At 48.1% G+C, this 18,142-nt stretch overlaps 2 protein-coding genes across 3 annotated transcripts in view; both read left to right on the top strand.

Moving 5' to 3' along the window:
* Positions 1-8,824, top strand: part of Slc7a8 (solute carrier family 7 member 8) — a 57,166-nt gene extending 48,342 nt beyond the window's left edge. For both annotated transcript variants that reach the window (XM_027920115.2, XM_027920116.2), the window contains 4 exons: positions 3,123-3,219; positions 4,933-5,082; positions 6,104-6,281; positions 6,786-8,824. In XM_027920115.2, the coding sequence (XP_027775916.1) occupies positions 3,123-3,219; positions 4,933-5,082; positions 6,104-6,281; positions 6,786-6,952 (592 nt within the window). In that variant the 3' untranslated portion in view covers positions 6,953-8,824. The remainder of the gene's footprint in view (positions 1-3,122; positions 3,220-4,932; positions 5,083-6,103; positions 6,282-6,785) is intronic.
* A 4,653-nt stretch (positions 8,825-13,477) lies between these two features.
* Cebpe (CCAAT enhancer binding protein epsilon) lies at positions 13,478-15,806 on the top strand. The gene is made up of 2 exons (XM_027920129.3): positions 13,478-14,676; positions 15,301-15,806. Exons 1-2 carry the CDS (start codon positions 14,167-14,169, stop codon positions 15,634-15,636), a joined length of 846 nt encoding a protein of 281 aa, XP_027775930.1. The 5' UTR covers positions 13,478-14,166; the 3' UTR covers positions 15,637-15,806.
* Positions 15,807-18,142: the final 2,336 nt, after the last annotated feature.

Below are 18,142 nucleotides of genomic sequence, written 5' to 3'. Positions count from 1 at the left end.
CCCCCAAAGTTCTTAGAAAGCACCTCCTGCCCTGTGAACACAGTCCTACTCAAAAGATGAGTCCCTGAGTTCAACTGCTTCCTGTCACATCAAGAAGAAGAACCTGTGAAATGACAAGGGAATGCCATGTTTTCAGGATCCAGGAGAGGAAGGATGGAGTGTGGGTGTCCCCTGTGCCCCGGGACTCCATGATACTCACCCACAGCAACCTCATGTGCGTGTTACACAGGAGCAGTGGCCACCTGGAGGCCCCAGCCGGGGGCAAGCGGTGGAAGAGCAGTGACCCATGAGACTCTCTGAGATGTATTGGAGGACAGTGACAGCCCACAGTCGCTTTAGAGTGGGGTTTGTCCCTCAGGCCGGCCATGCAGCGGTCTGCGTGCATGTGGTATGGTTGTGTGTGCATGCAGGAGATGGGGTGTGGAGTGTGCTCGGCCTCTGGTTCAGAGGTGCAACCTCAACCCCCAAGGCCTCCTCTGCTCATCTTCCAGTTCCCTCATTCCTTCCTCCTTCTTCCCTCCTCTCACTTTTTTGTGCACTGTGGTATGGAGAGGATGATCCTTCCCCAGGAGTCTGAGTGTGTGTGGGTGCGTGTTATGCTTAATGTCATTGTCTCCTCCGTTGTCAGCTAGCCCAGCCAGGATTATTTCTTGCAAACTTGACACTTATAAACACTGTGGGACCTGGACAGTTACACCAAGTCCTGGCTGCATGTGGAGGAGGGATGTGAATGCAAGACCCAGGCTATGTGCATGATGAGGCCCTCAGAGCCTGGGCTCCGCCTGGTGCATGTGGCTGCTTTGTGGAGGCCCAGCAGCATGAGGAGGTGGGGGAGGGGGGGGATGCATGAGTCCGCATGAAACCAGTGACATTGGCCTAGATCATTCATGGTGGCAGCTGCTATGGGTACTTGAGGCCACAGTCAACGCCAACACAGTGACAAGTTGCTATTGTTAGCTCCACTCTACCCCATACACAGATTACAAAGTAAGTGACAGTTCTTTTCAGAACTCCCTAGTGTTCTGATTCTGTTCTTCCTGTTATCATACAATCCTCCTCTCATTAGTTAGGTCCTTCTTTCCCTAGAAAAAAGGAAAAAAAAAAAAAAAAAAGTGATCTAATCCTCACTACTATGTAAATGACTGCTAACAACTTATACTTTCTGTTATGCATTTTATGTTATGATTTCTCTGTCTCTCCCTCTCATTCTCTTTCTCCTTTTTCTGGTGCTAAGGATCTTCAATTTCTCTTTTTAAAAAACTTTTAGTTGGTTATAATCCCAGTGACCCAGGAAGCTGAGGCAGGAAGATTGAAATTTTGAGGCCAACTTCATCAACTTAGTGAGGCCATGTCTCAAAAATAAAAAGCCTGGGCTGGGGTTGTAGCTCAGTGGAAAAGCACTTGCCTACTATATGTGAGGCACTGGGTTTGATTCTCAGCACCATATATAAATAAATAAAGGTCCATTAACAACTAAAATAAAATATTAAAAAAAATAAAAATAAAAAGTCTGGGGATGTAGCTCAGTTGTCTAGGTTTGATCCCTAGTACCACCATAAAGAAAAAAACTTTTAAATTCCAGTACCCTAGTCATGATATTATATTATAGCTTTGGAAGATGTTACCAATAGGGAAAACTGGGTAAAGTTCCCCGTATATTATTTCTTACAACTATATATGAATTTATAATTATCTCAAAAAATTTAATTTTCAAAACATTTAGGGGTTGGGGATGTAGCTCAGAGGTTTAGTGCTTGCTTAGTGTGTTCAAGGCCCTGGATTCAACCCCCAGTACTGCAAAATATGAATAAATTAGAAATTAAAAATTAAATATAATTGTCTGATTATAAATGTTTCATTTTAGAATTTTAAATGTTTTTTCTAGGGTTTGGGGGCATAACTCAATGTTAGAGCTCATGTATAACATGCTCAAGACCCTGGGTTCAATCCTTATCACCAGAACTAAGAAATTTTCTATAATGTTTAAGGAAGAAAATCAATCTTTCTTACAATCCCACCACCCAGTTGGCATTTTAGTGTATTTTTCTGTGCCCATAAATAATTTTTAAATTAATTGGAATCAGTTTTCTATCCACTTTTTTCATTTAGTGGTGTTGTAAGCTTGTTCTTATGTAATCAGTTTTTGTTCGAAAAACATTATTATGACTTTGTAATTTTCCATTTCATATATACCATAATTTTTTTAAATCAATCTCATACATTTCAGCTAATTTAGAATATTTCCAGTTTTTTATTCTCATCAGAATGTCTTTGTATATACATGCCTTTTACTACCTCACTCTTCATTTCTTTATTTTGCAGTACTGGGGATTGAACCCACGGTGCTCTACCACTAACCTACATCTCCAGCCCTATTTTTTTTTTTTTTTGAGACACAGCCTTACCAAGTTGCTGAGGCTGCCCTAGAACTTGTGATCCTCCTATCTCAGCCTCCCAAGTCATTGAGATTACAGGCATGTGCCACTATGCCTGGCTTCTATTAGTTTCTTTAGCATGGCTTTTTAGGAGTAAAATAAGTAGCCCTAAGGATATAACTTTTAAGTACAATTTACCTGCAATAAAATGCACAGATCCTAAGTGTTCAATTTGATGAGTTTTGACAATCATAGACAGCCACACAACCACATCCAAAACATATCCCGTGTGCCCAGGTTCCAACTGCCCCTTTCCAGTCCACCACCTCCATAGAAGTAAGATAAGAATGTTTTTAAATTATTCCACATGCAGTTCGGTCACAGTATATAAGGGAATCTTTATTTCTTGAAGGTAGGGAGGCACATTTTTAAAGGGATGAAGACCCTAGGCAAAGGAGAGACCTTGTTCCTACAGCCGTGCAGGCATTGGAAATGAAGAAGAGCAACAATGCCATCATCAGTACCCTGAGCCAGCCAGACCTCTTCACTCATTAGCTGCCTGTGGTGTCTCTGCACCTACACCTGTGAACATGGGTGCTAGGACTAGTGGGCTGGAAGGTGCAATGCAGAGGCTGTCCTGGTTGGAGGAGGGGTGCTGCTCTGTGGATAAAAGGTGGGCATGGAGAAGGAGCCTAGGCTTGCTGGTCCATGGGCTCTCCCAGACTGACTTGCTTTTCTCCCTGCCAGGCTGTTCTTTGCTGGAGCCAGAGAAGGCCACCTTCCCAGCGTGCTGGCCATGATCCACGTGAAGCGCTGTACCCCAATCCCAGCCCTGCTCTTCACAGTAAGGGCCCCTCATGCTGCTGGCCTAATACATACCCTACCTCTCTTTGTAATCCTCTCAAGTGGGAGTGCACCCACACCTCCTTGTCACTCTCTGATCTGCTCCTAAGTTTCAATGGGCCATAAATAATCTGGCAATTGTATTCATTGGCTTTGTCAATATCAAGGAATAGAATGAGAAAAAGACTCTGAAACGCCTTAAGGCTTTTAGGCTCTTTTCATTCTCCCATCCTTTGGGGGCAAAATGAGGTGACTGCTGTTGGTTTCTATGACCTCACAGAGACAGTTCTGCTCCCCTGAGCCTCTTGACACCTGTTACAGCAGGGATTCAGCTCTGGTCCTCTGCTCTCGGCTAATCACAACATGTGCCTGCCTCTCCCTATCCAGCTTCTTGCCCCAGGATACCTTGCCAGTCTCTTGGGAAACTTTATTGAAATTAATTCATTGTTAAGGGTACATCAAATAAGAAAAATCATAGAGGGAGACTAATAAACTGAAGTTGAAGAAAAGGAAGTTTGGGATGGGGAAGACATGGGGGTAACATGTCCCTAGAGTAGACTCATCTAGAGAGAGCTAAAGGAAGGAACAAAAACTTGTCCTCATTAAGTCTTTTAAGTTTTTTTTTATTTTTTTCTTCTGGATCCTGAATAAAACATTAAAAATTACTTTGGCCCACTGGAGAAGTAGTTAGAAATTGGATAATAGAGCTCCTAGGAGTCAAGGGCATTGTACAACATTAGGGAAGTTTCAGAAAGTTCAGGTACAGGATGAAGGTCATCTTGATTGGTTAGTTTTAGGAGGTGGCTGGAGAGAACAGTTGGGTCACATGCCTTAACAGTACTGTTGGTGGAGTACTATGTCTGCCAGACAAGTATAGCCAGAATCAGGCCTATTCATCCATTAAAACCTTCTCAATCAGTACATAATGATGCATGCCTATAATCCCAACTATTTAGGAGGCTAAAGCATGAGAATCAGGATAACAAATTCAAGGCCAGCTTGAACAACTTAGTGAGACCCTATCTCAAAAAGGGCTGAGGTTGCAGCTCAGTGGTAGAGCACTCCTGAGTTAACTTCCTAGTACCACCAAAAAAAAAAAAAAAAACTTGATTATTCTCACCATTAGATCTCACATTGGCCTTCACAGATTATCAGAGTATAGCATGTTCTGAGAAAGCCACAGAGATAATTTTGAAGTTGGAAAGTGACCTTCATCATGAAAACCTCAAGGATGTTACAAGGGTTAATATTTGCTTTTAAAGAAAAAATGATAGGAAAACAAATTAGATGACTTAGCTAGGAGAAAAGGGTGACAACAAGAATAAAACTCTAATCTGCAGTTAATAATCTTCCCTAAGGGGTTAAAAAAAATTACCTTGAGCTATAACCAGGGAGAAATACAAATGAGACCAGGTTGACATCAAGTCAGTGGCACCTGTCTGGCCAATCCAGGTGTCCATTCTGAGTAGTTAGTCCCTATTCCATACCAGTGGTTAAATATTTTTGGTTTTGCCCCTGTAATAAGTAAGAATTTCCTAGCAAAGAAGGTATAGTAGCACCTGGGCTATTAAAAGTAGTCATGAAGTCTCTGTCTTGAGACATCCATTACAAAATGGTACAGTCTGTCTGGAAGGGAACTGCTCCGGACCTCTGAACATCTCCTTCAGTCTACAAATGCCTTTCTGATCACTGATGATCCCCCTCATTTCCCCAGTGCATCTCCACCCTGCTGATGCTAGTCACCAGTGACATGTACACTCTCATCAACTACGTGGGCTTCATCAACTACCTCTTCTATGGGGTCACAGTTGCTGGACAGATAGTCCTTCGCTGGAAGAAGCCTGACATCCCCCGCCCCATCAAGGTGAGAGTATGTCCTTTTGGAATTCCCCTCTTCTACTGGTTCTAGCTGCAGAGCACATTTCTGAATTACCTCTATTCTTGGCTATTGGCCACAGATGACCATTTTTGTGATGGTAGTAGTATGTAAATGAGAGTCCTTTCTCCACTGGAGATAAGACCAGAGCAAACTGGGCATGATGGTGCATGTTTGTAATCTCAGTGATTTGGAAGCCTGAGGCACGAGGGTCACGAGTTTGAGGCCAGTCTGGACAACTTAGCAAAATCCTGTCTCACAATAAAATAAAAAGGGCCGGGGATTAGCTCAGTGATAGAGCACTTACCTAGCATATGCAGGGCCCTGGCTTCGATCACCAAGTAAACAGACTATTAAAGGGAAGAAGAGGTAGGATCACCTTATCTCCTCTGAGAGGGGCAGACAAGGAAGAGAAATCAGGACTCACAAGTGGTCAATGAGGATGGGTGAAGCCCATGGAGTTAGTACTCTTTCTGAACTAAAGTCAGGGCCCCAGCCTGCCTTATGCCATGCTCACTCTCCTGATTTCTTGGGTCTTGGTGTGCTTCTTTTCTCAAAATTGCTTAAGAGAAACAATTTTGAACCTGGTGAGAGGGACGGGCATTTCCCACAGTGAGCCTAGAAGTGAAGCCAGACAGACCTAGGTCATTGTCTTCCTGCCCCCTTTCCACCTAGGACCTTAGCAAATACATTGGAACATACGAGCAAGCTTCTCAACCCTCATGGGCTTCTTTGGCTGCCACAGGCACTTGGCCTGGATGACAAAGCCTTATCTGACCCCACCTGGGAGGGAGGACATGAGCAATAAGGATGGCTCCCTCCCTGGTTTCCCCATCCTCTTCCTGTCCCATTGTCCAAGTTCATCAACATTTATTGACATAGCATCAGCCCTGTGGAACACACAGCTAAGTGAAGCCCAGCCTTAGCACTCAAGGATGTGGATGAGAGAGGTTTCCCCGATCCTGGGAATGGTGGGGGCCACGCAGCTCACAGTGCCTCTGCTCCTCAGATCAACCTGCTATTCCCCATCATCTACTTGCTGTTCTGGGCCTTCCTGCTGGTCTTCAGCCTGTGGTCGGAGCCGGTGGTGTGCGGCATTGGCCTGGCCATCATGCTGACAGGAGTGCCTGTCTATTTCCTGGGTGTTTACTGGCAACACAAGCCCCAGTGTTTCAACGACTTCATTGGTGAGTTGGTGAAGGCAAGAACTCCTGGGCTGGAATGGAGTCATCTGGTTGGGGAGCCCCCCAGGATCAGGAAGCCTAGGCTTATCTTCACCTACAGGGTCTGGAGAAGGAGTTGGGGGCAGAAACAGCAGATCTTTCCAGAGACCCCTGAGCAGAGAACAGCTGAGATTTCCATATAGACTTTAGCCCTGGGAGAACAGGCAGCCTACCAGCTGCCCTGCAGAAGCCGCCCCAGGCTGGCTATAGATCAGTGCAGACCCTGGAAGTGGGGGGTCAGTGGGCATAGGGAAGGTGGAAAGCTGGGGTCTTGATGAGTGAGGGGCAGCTAACAAAAGATGTAGGAGACAGATGAGGTGGCCATTTCCCAGACAGAATCTCCGAAAGGCACTGGTTGCTCTGTTGAGGCAAAGCCTGGGTGGAAAGCTGGTTAAAGCCACGGTCTTATTGGCCCTGTTGGCAAGACACCCAGCACTGACCCGGTTTCTGTGTGGTCTCCTTTCACAGAGTTGCTTACCCTGGTGAGCCAGAAGATGTGCGTGGTTGTGTACCCCCAGATGGAGGGGGGGTTGGAAAGAGAAGGGGTGAATGAGGACATGGAGGAGCAGCAGCAGGCCATATACCAACCCACTCCCACCAAGGACCAGGACTCAGTGGAGCATCCCCAGCCCTGAGGACCACCATCCCCTCAGCTGGCTACTCCTCCCTCATCCTGATCTCTGCCTTTTCCCTGCCTGGGTCTCCCCAACACACACACACCCCTCTGCTTCTATCAGGCAGGGCCAGGACCTGTGTGTGGGAGTGGTGAGAAGTCAGAAACAAATACACTGACATTTGTACCCAAAGAACCAGCCTCTTATCCCAGGGCCTGTGTCTAAGGCCCTCACACAAGGGTTTCCCATGTTCCATTAGAAGAGAGTGGAGATACCAAGGGTGCCCTACAGGGCCTCCCTCCCAGGCCCAACCCTCAGATGTCTCTTATGTACCTGAGCTCACTACTGCCTTCCTTCCCCACCCCTGAGCCCAGAGGAGGCCTCAGTTCAGAGAGAACCACACAGTAACTTGGTTTGGGAAGACAGACTCAAGAGAGTCTGTCACCACCTAAGGTCAACTGGAGAGACCCATACCTTTTTCTGTTCACTAGGGACCCAAAAGTAGAGGGGATGCTTCCCTCTGCCGCCTTCTCTGTCTCATCCTACCATTCCTCCACCCATCCACCCTGGGCTCCCTATCCAAGAAAGGCTCCTTTTGTGACACCTCCTTCCCATTAAGCTGAGGACCAAGGAGGAGGAGGATGCCTCTTCCCCAACCCCAAGCCTGTGGAACACAGTGGGAAAGGTTCAGATGGCAGAAGCCCCAGCCCTGCCCCTGCCTCTTGCATCCTGCCCCCAACGTGGTGCCAAAGCTTCCCAAGGCCAAAAAGGCTTTTTATTTCAGTATCACGTACCTGTCTCTCCTAAAGACAAAGCCATTCTGCTCCTCCTCCCTCCCCATCTCCATGGGAAGAAGCAGTGGCCCCCTTATCCCCAAAGCTGCACCCTAACATATCCTTGCGGAGCCAGCACTGCCGGCTACCAGTTATGCCCTTTCCTCCTCCCTGGACCTTGGCTCAGGGGCCCAGTGTGAAGGATCCCCAAGCCTCCAGGCCTGAAATCAGAGCCAAATCAGCCTTAAGTCACCTTCCATCCAAGAACTGGGCCTAAAAATACTCCCTTATTTCTAACCCTCAGGACAGACCTGATATTAAATGCCTTCCCTGTGTGGAAGGTGCTTTCCCACATCCCCAGAGCTGCCCATTCCACAGGCTGGGGGACTATTTCGGGAAGAGAGTGTTTTCAGAAGGCCAGTTCTTCTCCCCTCCCCCAACTAAAATGACCCCTCCCTCCTTTCTGGCCTTACCGCCAACCCTTCATGGGGCAGGATGAGAGAACAGTGGCACAATGTCAGCCACTTTGAAGATCTTCAGAAAAGCACCTTGTGGTATGCGGGCTCTGACCTTTCCCTGTACTCCAAAGCAGTGGATGGTGTCTGCCCTGACCTTGCAGCCTCTCCCACCCCCACCCCCACCCCACTTGCAGTGCTAGGGACATAGAATTCTTTTATCCCAAGCAAGATTCCCTTTTCCCCCTCCCATCTGCTTAAACTGGAATATCCAGGGAGCTGCTCCTGCCCCAGCTTGCCTCTCCACATTGGTGAGATGCTAGATTTGGGCTGAGTTATGGCTCCCAGAGTGGATACTGGCTGGGCTGGGCCCCCAGAAGACCATCTTCCTGGTCTTCCCTCTCTTCTCATTCCTCCAGTCTCCTCCCTTCCTTCCATTATTTGTTATTATTATTTTGTTGTTTTTTTTGTAAAGTGGATGCCTTACTTTTTTGGATAAATATTTTTGAAACTAGTATTTCTATTTCTTTTGGATTTTTTAAATGTAAGGTGGTTTGGGGGGTGGAGTTAGAACCTTAATGACAATATGTCATTGAGTTGGTTTAAGTTTTGTTTCCTTTGAGGTTTTCTTCTTTCTTTTCATGTAATAAAATTTTAAATGCAAATGAAGTTGATTGTGTTGATAATTAAACGACTTTCAGAAACAGAATCACTGGGCATTTTTTCTTAGAAGGTCCTCCTAAGAGCCCCCCCTCCATGCCTCTCTGGGGTCCCATACTCAGGAACCCCATAAACCAACAGTCACCTCTCATTCCTCCTGAGGACTTCAAAATGTTATTAAATTTCCTGCTCTTTGTGCCATCCTGAGAACCTGCAGATTAGTTGGGAAGAAAGAGTCACTACCCAGGATGCGACATGGGCTAGTAGAGGGAGGCAAAAGCAGGGATGTGCCCCTCAAAGTCTGAGCAGAATAGGAAAGGAAGTGATGAGCTGGGTCTATGGAAAGACTTAGAGGGCCCAAGGAGCATGCTGGGAGGTGAGGCTGGTCCACTCAGCCATACAGAAACATCTGGGAAGAAGACTAGGAGGATTGTTTGACTAGGACAGTGGAAAGGAGGAGAAGTTAAGGTAGGCCAAGTTCCTCCTGGTGTCTAGGGTTAACTACTAGAGGAAGTTGATGGGACTAGACCCAGTACTTGCTCTGTCCCTCCCTTTCTGGGCAGCCCTCCCAGCAGCCTGTCCTGAGGCAGCATCATTCCTGAGTGAGCACTGCTGACAGAGGTCAGGCCCATGAGAGGTGGGGGTTGAGACATCACCCGCCACCATCTGGACACTGAGGACACAGGCAGGTGAGACGCCTCCACTTCTGTTCCTCGACTCCAGCTCTCCTGCTTTGTGGCTGTCATTCTTCCAGGCAGGCTGGAAACTCGCCATCCACAGGGACACTGAGCTGGCAGGCCAAATACTTGGCTTCTAAGCCCAGGCCATTCACTAAACAGAACTGTGCCCTTGGGCAAGTCACTTCTGTTCAGTATTTCAAGGGGGGGGGGGGGCGGAGGAAGGAGAAAGAGTTGGACCCAGTCTCCGTTTCTCAGTCTTATTTTTGTGTGTGTGATTTTTTTGTTGTTGTTCCTCAGTTTTCTGGCATTAAGTTGTCCCCAAAGGGAAGAGGCCAGTCCTGTCCAGGAGGCTGTTATCCAAGGCCCCCTTCCTCAACACATATAATTTTCCTCTTCTTGGCTTGCCCCAGTCCTCCTCTGCGTCACCCCATTCTGGTAGGTCCAGCTCTCCCCAGTCCCCTCTCCAGGGAGACACTTGTCCCTGGGGCCCCCCTCTCTCTGTAAAGTGACACCTGCTGATCTTTTCAACCTGATCAGATGGGCAAAAGTGGGTATCCTCCTGGACCACATGCATTTATTTTTAACCTGGGCCTTTCCCCTGTCTTAACCCTGCCAATCACTTTAATGCTGGGAATTTCAGATGCTCTGAATCTAGAGAATTTGGAGACCTTTTGAAAGTCACTGTTTTTCTGATCATTGTACCCAAGGACTTTGCTATATGCTGTGGGAATGGCAAATTTATTCCTGAATTTTCAAAGTCAGCACAGACTTCAATTTCTTTTTGTCCCCCTAAGGTGTGTGTGTGTGTGTGTGTGTGTGTGTGTGTGTGTGTCTTACTGGGGATTGAACCCAGGGCATTTCACGACTAAGCCACATCCCCAGCCCTTTTTAATTCTTTATTTCTTTCTTAGTTTTATGGTATCAGAGATTGAACCCAGGGTCACTTTACCACTGAACTACATTCCCAGCCCTTTTTATTTTTTATTTTGAGACAGGATCTTACTAAGTTGTCCAGGCTAGACTTGTGATCGCCTTGCCTCAGCCTCCTGAGTAACAGGGATTAGAGGCATGTGCCACCTCATTTGACCTCACCTGTCCTTAATTTAATTCAGGAAATATGGTCACCACCGTTGAAGAGGTCCAAAATATGTATTCAATCCTACCTTTAAAGAGCAAACAGCTGCCACACATGGTGGCACATGCCTGTAGGCCAGAGGCTTGGGAGGTGGAAGCAGGAGGATCACGAGTTCAAAGCCAGCCTCAGCAATTTAGCGAGGCCCTAAGTAACTCAGTGAGACCCTGTCTCTAAAAAAAAAAAAATATATATATATATATATATATATATATATATATATATTTTTTTTTTTTTTTTTTTTTTTTAAAGGCGGCTGGGGATTGGCTCAGTGGTTAAGTGCCCCTGCGTTCAATCCCCAGTACCAAAAAAAAAAAAAAAAAAAAAAGAGCAAATAGCTGACCCCAGTGAAAAGAAGCCAAGAATGTGTACAGTACAGTACATGGCAGAGCCTGGGCAGGGCCTGGTACCTAAGTGCTCAAAGCCTATCTGTGGAAATGAGGTGACATACAAGGCAGCAGGTAGTAGGTCTGCGCTTTGGAGACACAGTAAGAACTGCAAAGAGAGATCAGAGGAAGGGAGACAGGAGATCAACATTTACAGGGACTAATTGCTTTGCATGTATTATCTTATTCAAAGTTTAATTAAACAACCCTATGAAGGAGGTGTTACTACTGCCATTTTACAACTCAGTAATTTGCCCAAGGTCATCAATAAGTGACAGAGGCTGATTTGAGCCCTTTCTAACACTCCTTCGCCATGCTCAGTCACCTCTCTCTGGAGAAGCCTTGGTTCACCAAGGACGTGGTGCTTGAAGGAGATCAGTCACAGAGTGTGAGATGACACTCATTATTTTAGATAATCCAAACAGGTAGCAGCTGCAGCAGTGAAAAGAAAATTATCTTGCTGCCCTGAAGAGAAAATTTTCCACTCCTGAGCAAGAATCCCCAAGGGGCCCTTGATAGGCACTGCCCTCCCAACCTCACTCCTATCCTATCCTGTCAGGAGCCCCCTCCCTGGCCCTGATGTCAGGAGCACAGCTGTCCCCGCCAAGCCCTCAGTTACTGGGCAACACTGATGGCAGTGTGCAGGCAATGTCAGCACCCACCAGGGAGGCCAGGGGCTAAGATCCCTTATCTCACCATGGCCCAAGCTTTGACTTTCTCATTTCCTGCAGGCTCTATTTGCACACACACACACACCCCTACTTCCTCCAGCACCCACTTCACTGCTGCTGACGCTGACTTCTCCCTCCCTGTGGTGGCCCAAGGCGGGTGAAGGAGGTACTGAGTCACACAGCAACCTTTTCCCCATCCCTTTGGCCCCAGGCCATTTCACTTACAAGCCCAAGACCCTTTCTGAAATCAGTAAGGCATTCTCACATGACCTTGGGCAGCTCAGTCTTGTTTTCCTTCTTGATAAAGCAAGAATAAAAATACTGCTTGCCTTGCCTTCCTTCCTACTTAACGACAGCAAAATGGTCAGCATGGAAAAAGGGAATGTTTCAATCACCAAAAAAGCATAATTTGTCAGAAAATACAAGCCCTAACCATTAGCATTATTTCAAAGTCAGAGAGAGGGTAGAAATTTTCCTCCTTGAGACAAACACTGGCACCATTGCTCCCAGCAAGCCCTCATCCTGGTAACCTGACTGCAAGCCCCCCATCCTTGCCCCTTTTCCTCCTCTTCCCAATGTTGAACAGTCTTGGCCAGTGCAGGGCTGAGAAAGGCTGCCCTCTGCAGTCCACCTGATTCCAAACCACCGCAGACTCCCAAATCCACAATTTTGTGCCAATATTGCTACCTAGTGGTCAATTCAGGCACTGCCACCAAATTGAAGTCACTTGGCTTTGGTACCTCTTTTGGCTGGAGTCCTTTGAAATGAAGAAAAATCTCCTATCTATTTTCTGAGATCTGTATCTAGGAGCATGCCAGGTCAGGACTTGATGATAAAGCATATCTGTCCATACTTCAAACTACACAAAAAAGCACCTGGGACAGGTGTGGAGTAGGGAGGATGGGAAGGAGGATGTTATCAAGACTTGGCAAATGAGACATGTAGCCCATCCATATGTGCCCTACTGTGGCACACTCATAGTGACCCAGCCTATAAAAACTTCCGCACTGCCCCCCCCCCCGCCAACCCCAAGACACTATAGCACTTGCTGATAATAAAAGGGCCAGTAACATATTTCTTATTTGTCCTTTTCTTTTCACTGTACCTGGGCCCCTTTTGAAGATGAAACTTTACAGGTGAAAGGAAGGCCATAGCAGGTGTCTCCAACATGCCAGAGTGGAGAGTTCCCAAAGGAAAGAGAAAAAGAAAGCTGGGGGACAGCACAATATCAAGAAATGCAAAGAGGGAGCTATGGGCTTCTCCTAAAGACTCTGAAACAGAGCCCCAGGAAGAGGTAATGACAAAAGAGAAGGCGTCTCAAGCCTCCAAGAGGAAGTGGACCCAAGAGACACATGCTGGAGGTCAGACAACGGCCATGCAAAAGGAAAGACAGCAAACTGAGCTGCAGCGAGCTCCTGAGCTGGCAGCCCAGGGCACAGGAAGTGGGAGGCAGAGCCTCAGGCCCAAAGTGGGGGGCAAAATGCCAGCCTGAATCTCTTGCAATGCACGGCAGTTGGAAGAGAGAGGTGCTGAAGCCACCTGAGGAGCATGTCTGTAAGTTCTGGGGGCAGTGGCCCCCCAGGCTTGGGGTGCAGGGCCCAAGTTCTGACCAGGCACCTCAGTTGTTCCCAGGCAGTCAGGGACTATGCCAGACTGCTAGAGGTAGTGAGGGCTGGAAACATGTTAGTGTTTGGGCTATTGCACAGACCCTATGCATAAACCTAGCAAATGACCACACTCTGCACCAGGCCTCTATGCATAGCTTGTTCCCAGGATCTATCACTACTTCCAATACCCCTCAAACAACACCTCCAGGCCAACACTCAGAAGAATGGTCTGGGAGGTGGGGCTACAAAAGGAACTGACTGCCCCCCCAGAGTAGGTGGAGCTCAGCTCTGGAGGGGGGACCAAGAGGAAGGCGTGTCAAAGGAGGAGTTCAGACCAAGCTGGGGGTCGGCACTGGAAGAGAGCTTTCTCTATTCACTCTGAACTGGCACCTCATTCTGCACAGTTGGAAGGAGGAGGATGTTCAGAGTGAGGTGTGGATTTGGAATCCTCAGCAAGGATTTGGAATCCCTGGGCTCAAGGGAGTGGAGGTATTTCCAAAACCTCTGCTCCTGTGCATCTCCAGACCTGGCTTGGACCTCACCAAAGTGCTCCAGCTGTTAACTAGGTCAGGGGCCCCCCTTTCTCAAAGGCCTGCATCCCTCCCTCTGGGGTGTGCCCAGCCCCTCCCTAAGTCACCCCCGGGAGAGAGAGGGGGGAAAAAGGGAAGAGAAGAGAGGCATTGACTGCAGAGGAAGGAAAAGGAAGCAGAACAGAGGAGAGAGGAGAGAAGCAGCACATGAGTGGGTGACAGAGTAGACCAGAGAGGGCAGATCTAGGGCAGGGGGAGATCGACAGAAGGCAAGCTGAGCATCCTAAGGGGTGCCCCAAGAGCAGGGCCCAGGGGCGGGGAGCCAAAGGGGCGGGCCGGCCATGTCCCACGGGACCTACTATGAGTGTGAGCCCCGGGGTGGCCATCAGCCACTTGAGTTCTCAGAGGGCCGAGCCGGGCCTGGGGAGCTGGGGGACATGTGTGAGCATGAGGCCTCCATCGACCTCTCTGCCTACATCGAGTCTGGGGAGGAACAACTACTCTCCGACCTCTTTGCCATGAAGCCAGCGCCTGAGACCCGAGGCCTTAAGGTCCCTGGAACTCCTGCCTTTCCCCACTACCTGCCGCCTGACCCGCGACCCTTCGCCTATCCCCCACATACCTTCGGCCCAGATAGGAAGGCGTTGGGACCTGGCATCTACAGCAGCCCAGGGAACTACGACCCCAGGGCTGTGGCCGTGAAGGAGGAGCCTCGGGGGCCAGAGGGTAGCCGAGGCATTAGTCGAGGCAGCTACAATCCCCTGCAGTACCAAGTGGCACACTGTGGGCAGACAGCCATGCACCTGCCCCCAACCCTCTCAGGACCCGGCCAGCCCCTGCGTGTCCTCAAGGTAAGAGCAACCAGTTTTCCCTGCTACCCAGGGGCTGCGGCAAGGCTATGTGGATGGGGGAATTATGAGGCCACTGCTTATGCTGAGTCTGTGTTTGGTGTTGCTCTGTGAAATGGACTCATCCAAGGTTCTTTGTGCTCACTATCAGACCATGAGCCCACTCTTTCCTTCTCTGTGAACTCACTCTCACCCTGAACTCCACTCTGTCCTGAAACCCCCGTGGCTGGCTGATCTTAGCTGATGTCAGACCCCTTGCCAGCTTCCCTGTTGCCCACCATGCCCCTCTTCTTGTTTCTCTGCCTCCCGCTTCTGAAGAGGAAATGCCTGCCGATTGTACAAGAGACTCACCACAGATAAATGGAGGAAAAGTGTCCTTGGAGAGTGTGAGAGCATAAAAGGGAATTTTGGTGTGAGGGAGAGGACCCTTTGCATCTGGGTTACTATCTTTCACCAAGGCAGGGCAATGACAGGTCTACCTTGAAAACAGGAGCTGGCTCAGAACCCTAGATTTCTTTGACGCCCCCAAGGGATCCCCTCAGCCCCGCTGCTGAGATTCCTACTTTGTCTCCACTTGACCTCTTGGTCAGCCCTCATCTCTCCATACCTCTGTGCCTTCCCCTCCAGGCCCCTCTGGCTGCTGCCGCGCCCCCCTGCAGTCCCCTTCTCAAGGCGCCCTCTCCAGCCGGCCCCTCGCACAAGGGCAAGAAAGCAGTGAATAAAGACAGCCTGGAGTATAGGCTGCGGCGGGAGCGCAACAACATCGCAGTGCGCAAGAGCCGGGACAAGGCCAAGAGGCGCATTTTAGAGACACAACAGAAGGTGTTGGAGTACATGGCGGAGAATGAGCGCCTGCGCAGCCGTGTTGAGCAGCTCACCCAGGAGCTGGACACCCTTCGCAACCTCTTTCGCCAGATCCCTGAGGCTGCCAACCTCATCAAGGGTGTAGGGGGCTGCAGCTGAACCTGACTGGTGGACTGTGGGCACTAGACCCCTGGCTTGACCCTGGAGATCTTTACTCTGCTGGGACCCTAGACCTTCACAGACCAAATCCAAGACCATTGACAATGGCAGCTGATGGCTAAGGAAGGCAGGACCCATAATGATTCTGAATAAATTGCACTGTGATTTGCTGCTGGGGTTGTTTACTGGGCCTGGGCCTCGGCCTGTTTGTGTGTGTGTGTGTGTGTGTGTGCGCGTGCGCATGTGTTTTCATGTGCATGCACATGTTTAGCACAGGGGACCGAGGCCAGGTAATGCCGTGTGCCTGGGTCTACATATGTCTTGTCCCTTATAGCTCTCTCCCAACTACCACACAGCCAGATCATATGTCTGTCACTTTGCTCTTCTCTCCCTTGAACTTGCTGTCCCTGCCCCTAGCCACCCACTCTGTCCTTCTGCAAGCAGAAGGGAGGCTCCCCACACCACACACACACAACCTGGTGCAACTCTGGATACTTTGCTGACAGAGCCCTGGAATTGGTAGGGCAATTCCAGCACCATACAGTCTCTGTGCTAGCCTGCTCTCGCCTGAAGGTATAGTCTGAAAGCTCCTAGGTGATCAAGGAAAATTTCTGATGGCTCTGCCATATTTATGGTCCCTTAGCTCTTGATCCAGCACTCTGTATCTTCTCTTCAGTTTGATAGCCTCAGTCCATTGGACTGACATCCCTCACCATTGTTTCCACCTACCCACTTCCATCTTTATCTTTTACCCCTATTTTAGGGGCTATGGTTCCCTAAAAGTGGAGAATCTAAGTGTTTGGGAGAGGAATCAGTTATCACCTGGGAAAGGCTCAACTGGGAGACTTGATTTGTATGTGAGCATTGATAATGAGGAGGAGGAGGACAGTGTGCCTGTGCCAGTAAACACCCACATTTAAAGCAGTTTCTTTTTCACAGAATTAAAGCCTTGGAGGCAGAAGAGTGCAGTAATTAAGAGCCTCAGTTTGCATCTCCCTCTGCTATTTACTGGTGGTGTGACATTGAACCATTTACTTCTCCTTTCTCTGCCTCAGCTTTTTCATCTGCAAAATGGGAGTAATTTTGGTGCCTATCTCATAGTCAGTACTGGGGATAACTAGGAGCACTCTACCACTAAGCCTCATCCCCAATCCTTTTTATTATTTTACTTTGAGATAGGGTCTCACTAAGTTGCTGAGGCTGGCCTTGAATCTGTGGTCCTCCTTCCTCAGCCTCCTCAGTAGCTAGGATTTCAGATGTGTACCTATAAAAAACAGGGCCTGGCATATCATAAGCATGAATAGTTGTTATGATTCCACATTGCTCTAACTGAAAGTTAACTGTAAAATTCTCATTTTACGGATAAGGAAACTGAGGCCTCGGAGAGGGGAAGGAAATTACCAAGAATCATGGGACTGTTTAGAGGCAGAATCTAAATTAGCTCCATAGTTGGGCACCATGGCACACATCTTAAGGCAGAAGGACTGAAAATACAAAGCCAGCCTCAGCAGTTTAACAAGGCCCTAAGCAATTTATCAAGACTCTGTCTCAAAATAAAAAATGAAAAGTTCTGGGGATGTGCCCACCTTCACTGAATATACTTGAGGGTAGTGACAAGTGCCAACTATTAAGACTCAGAGGTTAAGTTCCCTGGGTTCAATCCTTAGTACCAAAAAAGTAGCTTCATAAAAATCACAGAGTTGGGGCTGGGGTTGTGGCTCAGTGGTAGAGCACTTGCCTAGCACATGTGACACACTGGGTTCAATTCTCAGCCCCACATAAAAAAATAAATAAATAAAGATATCATGTTCATCTATAACTAAAACTATTTTTTAAAAAATCACAGCAGTCTTTTTTGTTTGCTTAGTTTCATTTTTTTGGTTTGGTTTTACTTCTGGGGATTGAACCCAGGGGCACTCTACCATTGAACTACATCCTAGTCCTTTTTATGTTTTATTTTGAGACAGGGCCTTGCTAAGTTCCTGAAGCTGACCTCCAACTTGTGATCCTCCTGCTTCAGCCTCCTGAGTCACTGGGATTATAGGCATGCACTACCATGCCAGGCAAAATCACAGATTTTAAGAGATGCTAGAAAAGACCTCAAGAGATCATTTGGTGAGCTTTGCCCTCAGACAAGCAAGATAGTGTGAGCCACATTTTATAGATAAAGGAGTGAGGGCCAGAGGGGATAAGAGCCTCCTGAAGCTCATTCAGCCAGTTGACTGTCTTAATAGTTGGCACTTGTCTCTATCCTCAAGTATATTCAGTTCAGGTAGGGACAGGAATCATGTTCAAGAAATGACCATGAGCCAGGCATGGTGGTGCATGCCTGTAATCCCAGCAGTTCGGGAGACTTAGTCAGGAGGTTGGAGAGTTCAAAGCCAACCTCAGCAATGGCTATAAGTAACTCAGTAAGACCCTGTCTCTAAATAAAATACAAAATAGGGCTGGGATGTGGCTTAATGGTTGAGTACCCCTGAATTCAATCCTGGTACCACACACACAA

This window comes from Marmota flaviventris, chromosome 2, assembly GCF_047511675.1.
Source record: "Marmota flaviventris isolate mMarFla1 chromosome 2, mMarFla1.hap1, whole genome shotgun sequence".
Classification (NCBI taxonomy): domain Eukaryota; kingdom Metazoa; phylum Chordata; class Mammalia; order Rodentia; family Sciuridae; genus Marmota; species Marmota flaviventris.
The sequence above is the reverse complement of the archived record's forward strand: the minus strand, read 5'-3'. Positions and strand labels throughout refer to the sequence as shown.